Source organism: Hippocampus zosterae, chromosome 12, assembly GCF_025434085.1.
Source record: "Hippocampus zosterae strain Florida chromosome 12, ASM2543408v3, whole genome shotgun sequence".
In the NCBI taxonomy this organism is placed as follows: Eukaryota; Metazoa; Chordata; class Actinopteri; order Syngnathiformes; family Syngnathidae; genus Hippocampus; species Hippocampus zosterae.
The window spans coordinates 6,723,869-6,742,032 of NC_067462.1; the positions used below are offsets into that span (position 1 = coordinate 6,723,869).

The 18,164-nt window shown below is 41.3% G+C and overlaps 5 protein-coding genes across 6 annotated transcripts in view; 2 read left to right on the top strand and 3 right to left on the bottom strand.

Moving 5' to 3' along the window:
• The window catches only part of abca12 (ATP-binding cassette, sub-family A (ABC1), member 12), a 47,315-nt gene extending 44,452 nt beyond the window's left edge, over positions 1–2,863 (bottom strand). The window contains exons 1-3 of the mRNA XM_052081615.1: positions 2,639–2,863; positions 1,182–1,259; positions 1,007–1,100 (exon numbers count right to left, since the gene is read on the bottom strand). Of these exons, the coding sequence (XP_051937575.1) occupies positions 1,007–1,100; positions 1,182–1,247 (160 nt within the window). The 5' untranslated portion in view covers positions 1,248–1,259; positions 2,639–2,863. The remainder of the gene's footprint in view (positions 1–1,006; positions 1,101–1,181; positions 1,260–2,638) is intronic.
• Positions 1–18,164, top strand: part of cln5 (CLN5 intracellular trafficking protein) — a 50,907-nt gene that overhangs the window by 31,085 nt on the left and 1,658 nt on the right. Inside the window, exons 2-4 of one of the 2 annotated variants that reach the window (XM_052081698.1) lie at positions 16,245–16,386; positions 17,487–17,661; positions 17,747–17,972. In XM_052081698.1, coding sequence (XP_051937658.1) covers positions 16,289–16,386; positions 17,487–17,661; positions 17,747–17,972 — 499 coding nt within the window. In that variant the 5' untranslated portion in view covers positions 16,245–16,288. Of the gene's footprint in view, positions 1–16,194; positions 16,387–17,486; positions 17,662–17,746; positions 17,973–18,164 lie in introns of those variants that run through there. The other variant, XM_052081697.1, reaches the window with a different exon arrangement.
• pofut2 (protein O-fucosyltransferase 2) lies at positions 4,145–9,432 on the bottom strand. Its single transcript, XM_052081681.1, has 9 exons — positions 9,220–9,432; positions 8,233–8,486; positions 7,938–8,082; positions 7,723–7,833; positions 7,190–7,256; positions 6,965–7,090; positions 6,503–6,683; positions 6,172–6,295; positions 4,145–5,197 (listed from the first exon to the last, which is right to left on the bottom strand). The coding sequence occupies exons 1-9, from the start codon at positions 9,387–9,389 to the stop codon at positions 5,044–5,046; spliced, it is 1,332 nt and encodes a 443-aa protein (XP_051937641.1). The 5' UTR covers positions 9,390–9,432; the 3' UTR covers positions 4,145–5,043.
• Positions 10,877–13,972, top strand: acod1 (aconitate decarboxylase 1). The gene is made up of 5 exons (XM_052081680.1): positions 10,877–10,935; positions 11,029–11,190; positions 11,630–11,719; positions 11,796–11,995; positions 12,840–13,972. The coding sequence occupies exons 1-5, from the start codon at positions 10,924–10,926 to the stop codon at positions 13,795–13,797; spliced, it is 1,422 nt and encodes a 473-aa protein (XP_051937640.1). The 5' UTR covers positions 10,877–10,923; the 3' UTR covers positions 13,798–13,972.
• zgc:162944 (uncharacterized protein LOC569993 homolog) lies at positions 14,249–15,936 on the bottom strand. The gene is made up of 4 exons (XM_052081703.1): positions 15,699–15,936; positions 15,452–15,623; positions 14,941–15,139; positions 14,249–14,862 (listed from the first exon to the last, which is right to left on the bottom strand). The coding sequence occupies exons 1-4, from the start codon at positions 15,891–15,893 to the stop codon at positions 14,667–14,669; spliced, it is 762 nt and encodes a 253-aa protein (XP_051937663.1). The 5' UTR covers positions 15,894–15,936; the 3' UTR covers positions 14,249–14,666.

The window sequence follows — 18,164 nt, forward strand, 5'->3', positions numbered from 1 at the left end:
TCAATCATGTTATGACCGGCACTATTCAGTATAATTATGTCAAAACACCGCTAAGTAGAAGATGAAGTGTGTGACAAACACCCACAAAAACTCTCCCCGAGTGCCTTCCACCTTTGTTGACTTTTAGCCAGTTGACTTGATGAAAAGAAACGTAGTTCTAAGGTTGGTTGTCAAGGAGTTCTTCTGTTTGAGAATTCTCTTTTTATTTACTCTCATTGTGAAAAGCTAATGCTCCAAACTGGAAAGCTGTTAGCAACAGCAAGATAACAACCACCAAAAAATGTTGATAACATAGAAAAATACAATGGTGCGGAAAATTATCTTTCATGTAAGTGTTTCATTATTTCAAAAACTGAAATAAGTGATATTTGAATTGCATTCTTGGTAAGTGGACTAAATATATTTATGTTCAAGAAAAAAAAACGGTAAAGTTGACAAGAACATTTCACTTAAAGTCATTATGTGTGTGCACGTGTGTGTCATCAGTCGGTATTTATTTAGTTTAGCATTATAAAACAGTAAATGTAACCCTTTGTAGTCGGGATTAAAATCAGTCACAACTTGACAGGTCAGACCAGTGTCTCAGACAAAAGTTCCTGTGACTTATGGAAGCACTTTGCATTTTTAGACCTCTTCAGTTCTGATCTTTTTTTAATTACTTTACATATTTTGTTTTTGTCATATAATAGGGTATTATTGTCTGAGTAGTGTTTTATATAAAGTTTGGATTGTGAAATGTCATACTTCAGTTGATTGACAGGTCCCGCTTATAAGGGGGAGTTCCCGGAAGCAACTGCGAGTGAGTCCACCGCGTGTTGTATTGATCTGCCACGCTCGCAATTAAAAAAAGCACAAAGCGCAAGCCGCAAACCCTGCCTGCCAACAATGATTACAGTTTTCACAGTGCCTCTGAGTGAACGTGTGCCAAGACGCCAGTTCAGTAAATACGGAAATAAAGTCGATGGCAGAAACTTCACCCGAAACTTCTTTTTTTTTTTTTACTCACATGATTCTTGAAGCTCCGGTGGGTAATAGCCTCGGGTCACAGCAACAATGATAAAGATGATTAAAGGCCAGGTGATCAGAGTCAGCGACCAGACCTATAACGCACCAATTCAGTTCCATAGTTTGCCATCAATTGCTGCCATTAACTTCCTTGAACAGGTGTTATATCTACTCACTGGATTTCGGATGACATTCAGCCCATTTTTCCAAAGAAGAAGCTTGACTTGCTGGAAGAAGCCCATCTTTGGCTAAGGCTAGAGTGGAGACAAAATGTCTAAAAATGTTACTTTCATGAATGTCAACCTAATGTTGGTGTTCGTTAAACACATTTTGCGTTAACCGCCTAAATTTGAGAATGTACAGTATCATTTGCTTTAAAAGATCTTTATCAGTCAAGATGAATACATTACTATCCAGGAAAGACAAACAAAAGAACACATTCTCCCAAAGCCTAATAATGGTGTGTGTTTTTATGTGTTCCATCGATTGAGTGCATCTCTGGCTCAAAGAACACTTACCATTGATGGCTAATATTTAGCATTTATATTTCCGTATTTTACACAATGTTGCCAGTCATTTGGACAGCACAGTAAGAATGTCACTGCATGCGTTTTTTTGCCTACTGTCCGTATGATAATAAACACTTTGAATGGAATGAATTGTTGAACTACCGGTACATGAAAAATACAATGGTATATACTAACTTAGTTTGGAGACATCAGAGACATGGCGTTCCATTTCATAGACATTTCCACTGTTGTTACTTCCTTTACCATCAGTTTGTATAAGTGTGCGTGTAAAGTAGTGATTCCAAGCCATTTCGAGTAATTCAGTATACAATCTCCGTTATTTGGTGTGTAAAGAAAGTTTTTTTTACGACCGATAATGTATAATTGTTCCCTTCTCTATGCTAATGACAGTTAGCAACGGGGAGAACAATTAAACTCAACTGTATTCATAAAGCACGTTAAAACAACCACCACTAGATACAAAATACTGTACATCGAGCAAAACTATTCCTACAACGATAAATTAATAACGAGAACAGTCGAAAGCACAAAAAGAGTCTAACTAAAATGTAAGTCTCAGGCTGAGTCTGAAGCCAAAGAATACAAATTAACATTAAAGATGTCTAACGTCCGGCAGGTTTGGGAAGTTTGCGATGCACTGATCTAATTGACACTTTTCGGGTTTAGTCGTGTAAACATGATAATGTTACTAACTAATGTTATCATTTGTTATAATAGCAGCAATAATACACAAAAGGTAGAAATAATCGTTAAAAATTACACTTGCATTAATGTAACTGTCGTCACGTTTCTAAATTGTGGGCTATTTATTTATTTATTTATTTTCAGAAAACATACAAAAAAATTAAGTAAATACCGATTGGTTGATATTTTTTAATTATTTCATTTTAGGGGCAGGAATGGATGTACCTGTAGCCGCTTTTTAGCAGAGGTTGCCAGCATCTTGAGAAATTTAAGGTAAAAAAAATACTTTGTGTGTGGGGTTTTTTTTCGTTCAAAACTGACTTGGGCCATTATTTTTAAGAGGTTGACGATACTTTTTTTATTTGAGAGAAAATTTTGTTGTTCCGAATGACCGTTTGTCATGTTAGGAGAACACTCACCTGTTTTATTTCTTCAGGCTGCTCGTTTCATGTGGGGAAAAAACCACACACACACCACTACTTGTCGACCTCGCACACAACGACTTTTTTTTTTCAATCGAACCACGACGCGCTGGCTGATGAAGTTCCTCTTCCAGAAAGCACAAAAATTGTGGTTTTGATTCCGCTTGGTCACTTACTTCCCTTGAAAACATGACAGCCAAAGGGAGGGGTAAGAATGTACACCTGCACACGAAAACATTCACGTCTCCAACATTGGACCAATCACGAGCGAGCATTCTTTCCGGGGAAATTAATTGCGGTGTCGTTTCATCACACTTAAGTCAGAATTCGTATTACCTTACTTACCCTTCTGTTCGATTTCTATTCAAATTCACACAATGCCGTGCAAATGGATGACGATGGGTGCAGAAATTCCACACAAATCCCCAATCATGAAAAGAAAAAAATCAATTGGCTTGGGATCCAGACTACACTGAAAAAAAATCAGTGCTGAATTGACTCAATTCATCACGAGGCTGTAACAAAAATAAATCATCTGCATTCAGAGACATTTTTAAGTAGCTATATCGTCGACTTGGAAAAAAATTCAAAAGTACACAGCTGCTTTTCATCCAAAGATGAAACAGGGCACATCACACAAGCACAGCGTAATTGAGTTAAAGTTCAGTGTAACGAAGAGAAATTAAAGGGAGAGTTTCAAAACTATGTGCCAATGAATTTCCTTCTATCGTGTGTACCAATACTTATTAGCTGTTGAAAAGCAAGTCATTAAGGGCCTTATTTTCCTTTATTTGCCTACCGGTACTTATTGACACACGTACAATGTGTAATTTGTGCCAACCACCAACTAGGCATGACTCATTAAGGTCTGTGGGTGGCTCCAACTCCCGCACCGGGAAGTTTTCACAAAACGTATAAATGCCATCCATCCACCCATCCATTTTTTCATCGTCACAAGGGTGGCAGGTTTATTGGAGCCTATCCCCGCCGTCTTCGAGCAGTAGACGGGGGACACCTTGTGAAGTGGTTGCCAGCCAATCGCAGGGCACACCAAGATGAACAACCATTCGCACTCACAATCACACCTCGGGACAATTTAGTGTGTTCCATTCACCTGCCATGCGTGTTTTTGGTTTGTAGGAGGGAACCGGAGTACCCGGAGAAAAACCACGCAGGCACCGGGGAGAACATGCAAACTCCACACAGGAAGGCCCCACACAAGAAGGACACAGCCGGAATCTAAGCCTGCACCTCTGCACCGTGAGGCTGACGTGCTAATCAGTCAATCATCGTACCGTAAAAATGTATTTGGAAAATGCCATGCTTTGATTGTCAAGTTTACTTATGTAGAACCGCAATTTACATAATTGTGGCGTGTACACCGCTCATCTGTAGCTCAGTTTCCCAACATCGATACGATCAAACAAAGAACACAGCTGGGCCGTGATTGGTCCCTTTGAAACTTTTCTGTCGACAGAAATAGTCGAGATGGACAAGAACAGGTAGATTTTACTGCTTAATTCACATTCCACAAATTCAACATCAATCGCAAAGGAGGAGGGGCTCGCAGAGGACATATTACTGTAAAGAATATTTTTGACTCTACTTTCCCAAAATCAACCAGTGATCATTCTCAGCACATTAGAATCTTTAGCAACACCCCCCCCCCCCGAGAAAATAACAGAAAAAAAAACCTCCTCAATTGGGCAATTTAAAAAAAAAGTGTACTCAAGAGGTTTAAAGCACCTGAAGAATGAAAAAACGTTTTCAATAGGTTTTTGATGGAGGAAAAAAAGTCATGAAAAGGGTAAAACAACACTCTAAATCTTTTTCACTTGTAGTGCATTATGCTCACATTATTGCCCTATCCATGTAACAGATTCTATTTCTGACATTTTGTGCTTCTGTAATATTGGAAATCCCATGACAGGCGATTGCGCAAGAATGAGGCACAACAACATGTTTCCCTCAAGTGTTAATTGAAATTAATTGAAATTTAATTAATGTGGTTACCACTAAAACATTCAGAACATCAATTTCCGCATGCTTAAAAACAATGACGCAAATCTTTAAAAAAAAAAAGAAACTCCCAATCAAGCCACACACATGTCAAAGTCATATGAATATTTTTTTTCCATTCATGCCGATGGTATGAGAAATAAATAACATGGAAAATGCCACAGTGGGTAAAATCAATTTTCTCACATTTTAAGATGCAAATAATACAACTGATAATAATACAAGTTTGGCGTTGAAGTCTGTTCGTCGTGTGGCTCCAGAGCTGCAGAACTCCTTGGCGTCAGATTACCGATAATACCCGTTAGCATTTGAAATACTGCACCGTGTCGTGAATCGACACTCCTTTTGGCACTTTTGTATCGCAGGAGAATTCAAAGGGGACATCAGTAAACAATTTTCCAGTGTGTAGGTTGCTCACACTCTTTCTCGGTGTCCCCGCAGAAACGGTTATACGTGTTTTTGGGATGAAAACCAAGTATTTCACGTTCTTCGTGGATGCGGAAGGAAAAAGTCGACACCGACGTTCCAATGAAGAATCTAGGGTAAATCAAGAGAGATGGAAAAATAAATAGATATCAGGTAACAGCAGGTGACTGCCCGGTTCCACGAGTTTCTCGAAGCAGGTTTATGATTTACAAAGGTCGCAATCCGCAAGTGAGGAATTAGGTGTTGATGCGTGGCGTGGGTGTTGTGCATCACTACTTAAGAATGCCGCCTCCATGTCACCCCCTGCCCAAAAAAAAAAAAAAAAATCATTGTCACGCACAGGGCACAGTCCGTGATTTTTTTCTGAATGTGCAGAGATTTTAAAAAAGTCACGAGGGAATTTAGGAAACACGACACTGTACTCAGAAGCATTTTCCCATTTTTTTCCATATGCAGAAAAGAATTCCATAGAAGGCAATCACCGAGTCAATGGTGCGCATCGACCTATCAAATATCATGCAAGAATTAACTGAGCCCCCGAAAATATATATCTAAAATAAAATTGTGAGAAATCTGGAAGGCTTGCGGCATTACTCTTCCAGTACATCTGGAAGCAGCTGAACATTTCAAATGGTCATTCATGAAGTATTGTGTTTCCAGACGTGATTTGACCGAAAATATATTTTCCTCGGAGAAAGCATTATTGACACAAAAACAATTTTCTGTGCAAATTAATGTTTGAGAAAAATCTTGCTGGATAAAAAAAAATAAAAAAAAATCAAAGATTGTTTGCCTCTCATGACAACTACAACAATCTTTCTTGCCATCTCCAGCTGCGCCGCCATGCCCCCCACCCCCCACCCACCCACCCCACCCCCCGTTTTCTGACTGATGTTATCCGGTAACCTCATTTATCCCAAGTCGTGTTTGTTACCTTGAACACTAAGCAGGTGAAGAGCATCGTTCCTTGTTCCGTCCGACGGATGAACACAAAGCATTTGAAGGAACGCGAGATTGACAGCGTAATGCGTGCAGTGACACAACTTCATGATACACCCCTGCGCTCTTATCGATCGCCACTTTACCTTGCATGGGCACAAATCCACTGATCAATGATTGCCACGCCGCCATCTTTCAAAAGCTCCAGGTCTTCTGTGGATGGTTCAAATCGCACCATCTCAGGCAACAGCCTCTTTAGCTCCTTCAATTCTGTTGGATGGCATAGAATGGATGCAGAGAAAAAGATCGTTTTTTTTTTTTAATGATATGCAACTCATTGGTGTTATATTTCATTCGCATTAGCCCTGAGCAAAATCCTCAATTCAAATCTGTCCAACTTTCAAAGTACGGTAATACTGCCCACTCCAGTTAATCTTTATATTGGACTTTGATTCAACACATTTGTCAAGTCATCACCTTCCTCGTCCGCATCAGTTGCAACAAAGACGTTATCCAGTTTGTGCTTCTTCATCAGGCTCCGTATTTTTTTAACCGCCGCCTTCAGGCTGGGTACGTCCTCTCGGTGACCCCAGATGAAATCCTTTCGCCGCAGGTGGACCCCAAGGTACGGACCCCCTTTGGCAGAACCGAGCTTGGCCTGAGGAGGAGATTGTCCCGAGCTAGATTGCGGATTTTTTTTCCAAGTGGAATTTTGCATCTCGTTTTATTTTTTTTTCTTAATAGCTTACAACCCGCATCGTGTCCTAATTGACTTCCTGCATTTTTTTACACAGTAATTCTGCATGCTGTTTTTTTTACAGCATACAACTTCAGAGATAGACCAGCAATATGGAACACACTGTGTTTGCCTTGGGAGCTGGAATTTTTCTTGATGCACTGCCTCGTGTCCCTGCAGTCCAAGCAGAGATGCTGACTCACCTTCATGCGAGTCCAGTCTTCGTTGTAAACGGTGTTGTCGCCATCATCTGTCGAGTTGAGGTACCTCGCCCTGAATTCATCTCCAATGAGGCGCAGGTGCTTGGCAAACACCATACTGCGGCGCGTCTTTGTTACGAGGGAATACAGTAAATATTAGTGTCGTAAAAATCGAAAACAATTTTTTTTTGTATTTACAAAACAACGCCACAAATAAATCTGACTTACATTCCAGTAATCCTTCCCAGCGTAGTGATCGTGGAGAAGTGTCTCTGCTCGATCGAGCATTACTGAGCTGCAGATGAGGGAGGGGGGGAAAAAAAAACTTGTTGGATGGCTTTCGACTGGCACCTGTGCTGTCATCTATCCAAACAACGCAGTCAGAGTCGAAATTATTGATTGCCTAGTGCTACAGTGGACTACGGGTGTTTTTAGAGATTAACTTTATGATTTAAAAATAATAATAAGAATAATAAGTCTGAAGAATTAAACTAAAATGAAATGCATTACTAAGTCCGCTGTTACATTTTTCCAAAATAAAGTGCAACAGCAATCTGAATTGATTCCTCACAAGCTAAATTTTGTTGTTGTTGCTTTTAGTTAATTAGTCATGTGTTGTCATAACCACTTGCCATGCACAGTCAAATTCCCACCAAAATTCCTCATTTACTCTGCAAGTGTCCAGAACGTTGTGACAGATGGCAGGATAAAAATAAATGTCTCAAAGCATGAGTTCCACAAATCTTTCTCAGAGTACTCACGTCACGGTAATGTTTTTCTGAAGAACCGGGACCATGATGGAGGCATGACCTTGCGCTGACAGACAAGTGATGTTTCGTGCTCTCGTCTCTTCGAATCCCCAAAACCAACCCCTTGAAAGCCGGCAAAAACAAGAGCGAAGAAGCAATTGATGAACTAAGAGGGAAAAAAATGGCTTTTTAAGTTGCATTATAATTTTGTGAGAGCTGTGTGGTACCTGTAGTAGCCCTGTTTATCTTTGGTATACATCGATTTCTCAATGCATGGCCGCTCGTCAACCTTTTCCTCCCATTTCCCATCAGTCCATCCTTCTGCGTAATTTTGCAGGACCACAACCTGATCAATGAATGGACCTCCATTTTCTAGAGGCAAAAGATAAACAAAGTGCATTCTTGACAGATGTAAAGGGGGTAGCACAGGATCCAACAAGTTGCATGATCATAAAAATTACAACAAAAAAATAACCCACCACACGCAACATATTATAGGTTCGATTGAGTAAAATAGCTCACCGGCAATGAATTCCTCATACTCGATCACAGGAACGTTGGCCTGTAGGCTGGTGAGGCTGAAGAACTCTCCCCAAGGGATGCGTACCTGATGGAGGTCGGGGCTCTGCCAGTGATACAAGCGACCCCAGGGGGGAAGCACGAGGACCCAGTCATCACCATTCTTCCTCAGTGATTTTACCAGGGATGCTATGCGGATATAAACGTCTCGCCGCAGGTTGAAACCCTCTGGAGGGTTCACGTCGTAGAGAAGGTATCTTGGATGCAGCAAAACAAGAAGTGAGTGGGTGTCTTTTCATTCACGGAACCTGAACATTTAGGCAAGATTAAACACACATACAAGTTACAGTATGTAGCAAGGATATTCTGTTAGCTTCCAAATGTACTGTGTTGAGGCATGCTAGATCTTTATATCGAATATCGACCTCACTGAATTCCAATGGCAGTTTACATTTAATAGTCATGTATTAGTGTAATAATGCCGTTTTTGTTCGAACAGCAAAGATAGTCGGGCAGCACAGTTTATCTCAGTATAGTGTAGCATGTCATAATTTTGTGTTAAAACGTTTCTAGGGAGGCTAAGGAGTACCAGCTTTAAACACATGACTGAGGCACAGTCACTCGAATAGAAATATGGCATTAAATTATTTTCCAGCATTCACAACTATGGCACCGAAATTCAGGAACAGGCAGCATTGTTTCGGAAATTTTATTTAAAAAGCTCTGCTATTTATGCCATGCGACTCCGATGTTAAATAAATCAATAAACATTCAACTTTTCCGACGGTGTGTCGTGATGGCAGAATGATTTCAGAATGACAACAAGTGGAGTTATTTCACAGTTTAGATCCGGCTGTGTAACGTCAAACGTTTAACGTCAATCCGTGGTTGCCCCACGCGAACCTTGATAAACTGTAGAAATGAATCATTGCAAACAATTTCACGGTCAGCAAGAGCAGCTAGCATAACTCAGTGTGTCACTATGCTCACCGTAGGTCCCTAGCGGCGGCGATGGGTACAGTAACTGTGTTGCGCGCACTAAACACATCCTGGCTGTTTGTAAAGTCTGCGAAAGCAATCAAAATAGAAAAATACAAAACGCTAAGACAGCACGTTGGATCTATAGCTGCAAATGACGAACGCGTTTCTCTGAACGCCATTTTTCCTCAAAGCCACGCACTTCCGGAAGTCAAAAAGCGTCTGGAGTTACCTGGGCAACCATACACATCTCGCACGCGTTGGGCCGACGCGGATGTTGGGCACGCCTAAACCATCGCGATAAATCAGAATCCCGCGAGAGAATCTCGTTTTTGTTTTGTTTTTTGTTTTTTTTTGGGTGGCGGGGAGGCTCTAAATCGAATCCAGACCAAAGCGTAAATAAAAATGTTACTTACCTGCGTAAATTGTTAAATGTTGACACCTAATTTTCTTGAGTGCGGTGGCTTCTTGAAACCAAATTAGAGACACTAGATAGAGCCAGAGAGGGATGATTTTTTTGGGTCCAAAAATATTTATTTTTTTAAATGTCAAGTTGAAGAAATTTTTACTCCAAACTGCTTTCAAAAGATAAACAATTAAACGTTTAACCTGCATATCAAATTTTTGGTTTGGTTTGATTGATGCACAGCTTTTTGTTGGCATTTTGTGCTGCACTAACAAGCTATGACCTCAAAGGGAACTTTTTTGTTTTTCTTGAACTGATCTTCAGACTTTCCCAGCGGGTTGTGTCACATGCATGCCTGACTTGGCTGTTTTGGTCGAGGCTTGTGTCATTTCCTCCTAAAGCATCTCCACCTCAAAGAAAATTCAATTGTGAAACATATGACAAATTTGCACGTGGCTGGTTAATTTGTCTGCTTTTTCCCCCTAATGTACACACAGCACAGCAGGAAAAAGCCCACTAAGCATGATAATTACAATCGATTTGGTTTACTTTCTGTTCCATTTTATATGTTTTTTTTCTTATACAAAATAAGTGTTCTACAACCCTCAGGTCCACTAATTTAATTTCTGTATTATTCTATTGTATTATCCGCTTTTCACCCCTGGCCTATACTCATGGGAAAATAAGATTTCAAAACGAATAAAACCTAAAATATATATGGTATATTAACAACAAATTCAGAACGCCACCGCAGAGCTCTTGTTGGATTCTCCAGGTGAAAAAAAAATCAACACTTAAAAGCCAAAGAGCCATTTTCTTGAGAGCAATAACAAAGTGTAAAAAGAAAACAGTCATTTTTGTTGGAAAAACTTTAAATATAAATTATTGACATTTATGACGACAAAGCAAGGAAGTTCTTTGCTAACTTGGGAACTAAAGTTACAAGAGACAATTAGCAAGTAAACTCTTATTTCTTTGTTGCAAAATGTGGGAAGACCAGTTTTCACAACAGTAAACTTTAAAATCACATTTTATATAGTTCAAATGAATATGTGATTAAAGTTTGTTGCCATGAAACTTTGAGTTCACTTAACATTTTTTTTTTACAGTGTAATACTGTACATGAAAGCGAAACCTTTTCCAAACACAACATTCGGTCATTGTGAAAGTCCCCACTTGTCATCACATTGACCATCACTAGCCACCTTGGAAATTTTGATGTTCCGCTACTGGTCAGGGTGACCATCCCTAATAAAAAGGACTTCTGCTTTAGGAATTTTACATTCAGCGCAAACGTTGAGGCGCAAGTGATGCTGCGTAAGGTAGTGGATTATCTTGCCATTGGATTTGAAGATCAGCCTGTTGTTGTTGTTGTTGGGTTTTTTTAGTGCGTCTGTTTACCTTTTCTATTGCAGGTAGTGACTGAGAGCTTCGGAGCAACCATCCACGCTGTGGGCGCCAGCCAGCTGACAGATGGCGTGATTCGGCGCAGTAAACGGATGATGCTGGACACCCTCGGCGTGGGCCTGCTCGGGTCTAGGACGGATGTCGTCAACAAAGCTCTCAAGTACAGCCAGGTACACTTCACCTCATGTAAACTTCTTGGTAATCTAATTCAGACATTTACAATACAGTACTAAAGTGTAAATGAAAAGCCAACGAAAATATCATGATACAAATAAACCACCACTGTTTTGTTTTTTTTTATAGGATACGTATATGTTTTTGTATATATCAAAGTTTGCATACAATTTTTTTTCATCACATTGGATACATGTGCTGCATTAAAATGACTGACTTTAAAATTGCCTTGACAGTGGCAGTGAAAACTTTTGTATTATAATTGTAGGGATATGATTTTTTATACATTATTAAAACATATATATGATGAAAAATATGAGCATTAATATAAAATATATCATAATTAAATGTAGTCATATTGCAAGAAAACCAGATGTCATTCTTTGCCAAGTAACTAGTTTACCTTTATCTTTATTTTCATGTGGATGTTGTCAGTTGTTCCAGTCAGAGGAGAAGAGCAGCATTTGGGGCAAATCAGACATAACCGCACCTCCACACTTTGCCGCGTTTGTCAACGGCGTGGCGGTAAGTTCAGTTATATGACACGCCAAGCTCGACAGTCATGTGATGTCTGTTTGAAACGTTGACTTTGTGGTGACAGGTTCACTCCATGGACTTTGACGATACATGGTACCCCGCCACTCATCCCTCGGGGGCGGTGGTGGCCGCACTGCTGGCCTTGGCGGAGGTCACACCCACGAGGCCCTCCGGCATGGACCTGCTGCTGGCCTTCAATGTTGGCATTGAGGTGCAGGGTAGACTCTTGAGGTTCTCCAGAGAAGCCTTCAACATCCCTAAAAGGTTGTTACACATGCACATACGTCTAGAATAATTCATCATACTGAAGAGGGAAGTTTGGACTTTGGTGATTTTCATTGATGTTCACTCTGGTGTGTATGGTAGTTGGGGTCAAACGTCAGATCATACGTTTCTCTGGTCGTGGAAGTACAGTTCTCTCTGGTACTTCAAATAGGTAACTTTTTGTTACGAAAATAGCACACATCATTACTGTAAAAAAAAATATCACTGTCCAATGAAAAGCACGTATCCCCAAATGTTTGTAGGACGTACCATTGCTATCCAGTGAAGAATATGCAACGCCATTATAAGGCTATATTGTGAAAAAAAAAAAGATTTTTCACGGTTCATTATTTCAAAAACCCACAATGAATTCCAATAATAAATAAAGAATAAATATGTTCTATGACAACGCATTAATTTATGTGATTGTTAGTGAAATACTCGCTAATTACACAACATAGGGTGTGCTTTCACTTCTGCGCCGCCATATTTCTGCTACGGATACTCGAAAGAGACAAATTTAGTCATTTTGTGTGAATCTCCGACTCCGTACCCTGAGAGAATGTCAGTAGTTGATAGCACTTCTGTCGATGATTTAGTGGTAGGTTTGCAAGGTTTGGTCTCTCTAACCTACCGTAGTGCACGTGCTTCAAAGTCCACACGCTTCGAGCTTAGTTCGTTGCATTCTGTTAATTCACCACCAGATGGCACTGTACCTTGAACGCAGCAAGTAATTGGTTGAATGTTTACAAAAAATACATTTATTGTCCCTTTCCAATGAAAAGCGTGTATCTTCAAATGTAATGGATGATGTCATTGTCCCTAATAAACCGTCTCTCTTTAGATTCCACCCTCCCAGCGTGGTCGGCGTGATGGGCAGCGCAGCAGCCTCTGCCAAGCTTTTGGGTTTGTCCTCCCGGCAATGCGCCAATGCCCTGGCCATTGCGGCATGCTCGGCCGGGGCGCCGCTCGCAAACGCCGCCACTCAAACAAAACCACTGCATATGGGCTATGCTGCCCAGAGGGGCCTGGAGGCCGCTCGGCTGGCCCAGATGGGCCTGGAGGGCAACCCGGCCATTCTTGACGTGGAATACGGCTTCGGGGTTTACTACGAAGACTACAACCCGTCCGTGATGACGCTCCCCGGTGTAGGTGGCTCAGGTTGGGTCCTCGAGGAGCAAGACGTGGCCTTCAAGCGCATGCCCGCTCATTTGGGAATGCACTGGGTGGTGGATGCCACTCTGACAGCTCGCGCAAAGATCCCAAATTTGGACGTGGGTCAAATAAAACGCATCATTCTGCAAGTTCCGCCTTCCAAGTACATTGACTGCCCTTATCCCACAACGGAGCACCAGGCCAGGCATTCCTTTCAGTTCAACGCCTGCTCTGCCATTCTGGATGCCAGCTTGTCAGTTGGCTCATTCAGTAAAGATCAAATGGAGCGTCCGAATCTAAAGGAACTCCTGGGAAAAGTAGAGGTGCACGTTCCCGGGGATAACCAGGCCAGCTTTGACAAGATGTACAGCAAGGTCGTCATAGAAACCTATCAAGGCGAGAGCTTCTCGGCAAGATGCGATTCATTCTACGGACACTGGAGGAAGCCGCTGAAACAGGAGGATCTGGTGGACAAGTTCATGGCCAACGCTTCCTTAGTATTGAGCTCAGAGGGAGCTGAAGGGGTTCTGCACACTATAAGAAACATGGAGACTGAGAAAGAATGCACTGCATTGCATTCATACATTAGAATGACGACTGAAGATGATCACCGCTACGGATTAAGGGCTTTGTCTCAAAGCGGATGAGCAAAACAATGTTTTTTACATTCCTTACAGACATTGGCAAATATTGCAGCGCTGTATCACCAGCAACAAAACTAAGAATATGTTGCTTAACCAAAATGTTTTTTTTCCAGATTGAAATAAAGAACATTAAGTCATATATTTAAATAGAACGTGCTGTGTATTCCATATTTTTTATATTTTCCCAACTAAATGTACCAGATCATTTAAAACCTGAATAAAATGTGCAATAAAAAACATATGTTTCAAATTTTTTCCCCCAGTCAAGAAACAGCACCTAAAAGCAATTACAAACGCATGAGCAAAACTACTAAAAGACACAGTTATTGAACCTTGAGCAGGCAGGGGTCCTACTCCATCCAAAATAAAATGAAAATGACAGATGCCGTTTATAAACTTTGCAGACAATATTATCTCAGGTGTGAAGCAATGTGATACAAAGAACTGGATCGTCTCAATTTTGATGCATTTATTGCATTTGTCTCTGCACAATAACACACCATTAGGTAGTAGATAGATTTATCACTTTTGCTGTCTCTTTTTAACACCCCCCCTTCCGATACCCTCACTCTTTTCCAGTCCTAAAGTTCTCCAGTTCTGTCATATTAATCTCAATATAAATTTAGCCACTTCATTTGCACACTTTGCTCAAAAATACCCTGTGCAAAATTTGATTTCATCTACTATGCATCATTATAATATATACTAGAACAAAATAGATCAATTTTAACAAAAAAAGTCAAACTGCGTGCTGCATATTGTATGTGGGATTGCTTAGTTGGTTTCCTACATTTCCAGGTTGATTGAGCATTTAGAATAAGGCTGTGTAAAACGTATTTTTCCTTTACAAAGCTTGAGCACGCTTGGTAGATTCAGGCTAGCTTGAGCACGCCCTGCACCATAGAGCCGATTCCGTCGAACACCTCGTGGATAGGAGCATCGCACATGAAGGCGCAAGTGGTCACCAGCTTGTTCTTGTGGTCCACGTGGCTCTGACTCACACCCGTGCTCATGTGTTTGCAGCCCAGCTGGTTGATTGCGGCCGCCGTGTCCGTTGTGTTGGGGTACCTAAAAGAGGAGGGACCGGAGGCTCACGTCGAATTTGACGTTTTTCTGTGAAGTAAAGTTGAAGTGGTTTACACATACTTATCGTCATTCTCCAAGCCTACAGTGACCTCACATCCAGGAAACACTTTTGCGGCTAGCACAGGTGAAATGCAGCAGAGGCCGATGGGTTTGCCCTCGCTGCGAAACGCTTCCAGCACTGCCTTGACCTCGCCGTTGACTGAGCAGTCCTTGCCCTTCACCGCCCACGTGCACAAGTTCTTCGCAGCCCCAAAACCACCTGCCCAAACATGACAGTCATACAGTGCAAAAAGACCTAATTAAACCAAAGCTGCAATTTCCTCAGACTGCTCATAATGTGACAGGAAAACACTGCAATTGCGCAAGACTTAAAATGAATAGGGTGAGGGGGGGAAAAAAACGTTATATTGCAAGAAAATTATTGCACTATTGCAAGTTTGAGAGTCAGAACATACCCATGTTCAGGAATGGTAATATTGCAATTTGCAGAATATTGCTACACTAGAGATGTGCTTTGCAACAAGCCACTGGAGAGCAGCAAACGGAGAAGGCGGCGGCAGCGTGACGTCACCTGGGAATATGATGGCGTCATGGTCTTTGACGCTGAGTTTGGAAAGGTCCTGAATGTTGCCACGGGCCAGCCTGGCGCTCTCTACCAGGACGTTCCTTTTCTCCTGCGTGGGCTCGCCCTTTACGTGATCTACCACGTGCATCTGCTCCACGTTAGGAGCAAACATGTTCACCTGCAACCAAGACACAATGTCACCACACGCGCAAAGTCCAACGTCACAAGTAGACGCTACTTTCGCTTTTCATACACTTGCGCCTCCTCGGCTCAAATGCACCAAAATGGCGGAAGCTTCGTGGATCTCGCTGCCGTCGTAGACCCCGCAACCCGCCAAAACCACGGCCACGCGTTTGCTCATCTCTGTGGAATAGAAGGTTTTATTCGCCACTTGGACGGTACTGCGTGTGAGGAAGTTTCGTCCACACAGTTGAAGTAGACTAATCATGGCGGCTGATGGCCTGACATACAAACAGAAAGTAGGACAGGACAGCCCCCCTCGATCTTGTTCTCCAGTCATTTATCTATCGCCTTGGAGGAACAGCGACCTCTACTGAAGAAGTTGGTATTGCAGGGCGGTTGAGTGTACGTTTATGTTTATCCGCTGTACATAACGCAATTACATTTTTTATTTTATTATATGGATTCTTCTTGATCATTCCGTGGATACTGAATAAAACACACCACACACACACACAGACACACACACACACACACACACACAACACGCGTGACTTGAACTAGTCAACAAAACCACGTGACTAGCTGCGCGGAAGTACGCTGTGAAGAGACTAGAGAGGAATGAGAGACAGGGGCCAGTTGTCCACGTTTTGAGCTTCGAACATGCCTCGCTGGGAGATTCGTGTCTGTTTCTTCGTCTGGTTAACGTTTCTTCACGTTGCCAACGCGTTCAAGAATCAAACGTGGCCTGTGCCTTACAGGTAAGAAAACACGCAATGTCAAGTGATGTGACACAAATCCGGAACCCGCACTTGCTGAACTTTTACTTTTATCACCAAATACTGTTGACAGCAGAATAACGTATTCAACATGTGTGCTAAAAACAAACGAATTACTCATTAAATTTATCATAGGTAATGTATGTATTCATTTGTTTTTAACACACATGTAATTGCAAAATAAATTTGGTAATTGACTAAATCGGATAGGGGAAAGAAAATTGCGACATCTTCAACGGCCATAAATATAGACACACTTGTAATGCAAGAACAGTTCTGCATTTGCAATAATATTAATAATATGATTGACAATGTCACCGAAGTATTCATTTAACAATATGGTTATGGTTGTAATCTATACGATTACAGGTATCACGGTACTGTTACTCCAACGTATCTGGTTCAAAACAATGTTATTGAGTACCAAACAATGAGGCTATGTTTGCACAATGACAATCACTCTTGTCCTTACCAGCACATTCATTCTCACAGAATTTCTGGAATTGTAACCTCAGGCGGAATTTCAACGATTTTAATGTGATAATTCAATCATTAAATGCGGTGGAGAAAGCAACTTTTTACCGCAATCCTTTGTAAGTTTGGCTCGGAGAGACTTCATGAAGAGATCCTACCCAAAGTTTTACAGGCCTAAAATCACAATTGTGATTTACAGATAAGAGAAGTAATGTTAAGAGAAATAAAGGGTAATTAGTTGCAAGAATAAAGTTTTTTTTAGGCCTAAACAGTCATACAAGGATGAATTTGTATTTTATGAGAAAAAATGTCATATTTTTAGAAAAAAAAATAATCCGAAGAAAATGTTATAATTTAGCAAGGCCCAATGGTGAGACAGAAAAAGTATGAAGGGGTGGGGGCCGAATTAAATGATACTATTATGAGGAAAAAGTCATGACTTTATGTGGGATATTTTGGCAATTACACGACAAACGTGTTAAGACCTTGAAACAACCAAAGATGGTCATGCAGTAGATGATTGGACTTGTTCTTTGAGGCATGTTGGAAGCGGATTTTTGGAACGTTTAGCATAAATTGAAGTTTTCATGAAAACGTGTGCTCAACAGACGCTTCGACCGCCGTCCCCAAGTGGACGCTTACTGTCAAGCTCTTTACCCGTTTTGTCCCACCGGAGACCAAGATGGCCGCATTCCCAACATGAAGGACACTGACGTCATTTCAGTGTATCGTCTGCAAACTCCCGTATGGGAATTCAAGTTTGGAGACGTACTGGGAAAACTTGTAAGTCCAATTTGACGGAAAAATAGCGTCAGACCGGTGTGACAGCGAGCAAAACTTTAATGCTTTTCCATGGTTTGTTTTTTAGCATATTATGCATGACGCTGTTGGCTTCAGCAGCGCACAGACGGGGGCCAACTACACTATGGAATGGTACGAACTCTTCCAGCTCGGAAATTGTACTTTCCCGCACCTAAGACCGGACGCGTTCGCCCCCTTCTGGTGCAACCAAGGCGCTGCGTGCTTCTTTGACGGCATTGACGATTTCCACTGGGCACAGAACGGCACGCTGGAGAAAATAGCAGAAATTAGCGGTAAGACTTTGTAAAATAGATTCTAATAAGAAGAATCTATCTGATATGAGTAGCACCTTAGTGTTATCCCCTGTGTTAGTTTATATTTTTAGTTGTACTGTTTAATAGAAACGTTTGAAATTAATGAAAAAAATGTAGCAATCTCTACGTCACTGGAACGGCTGTCTACTTGTGAATTTACCCCCGGCTCAG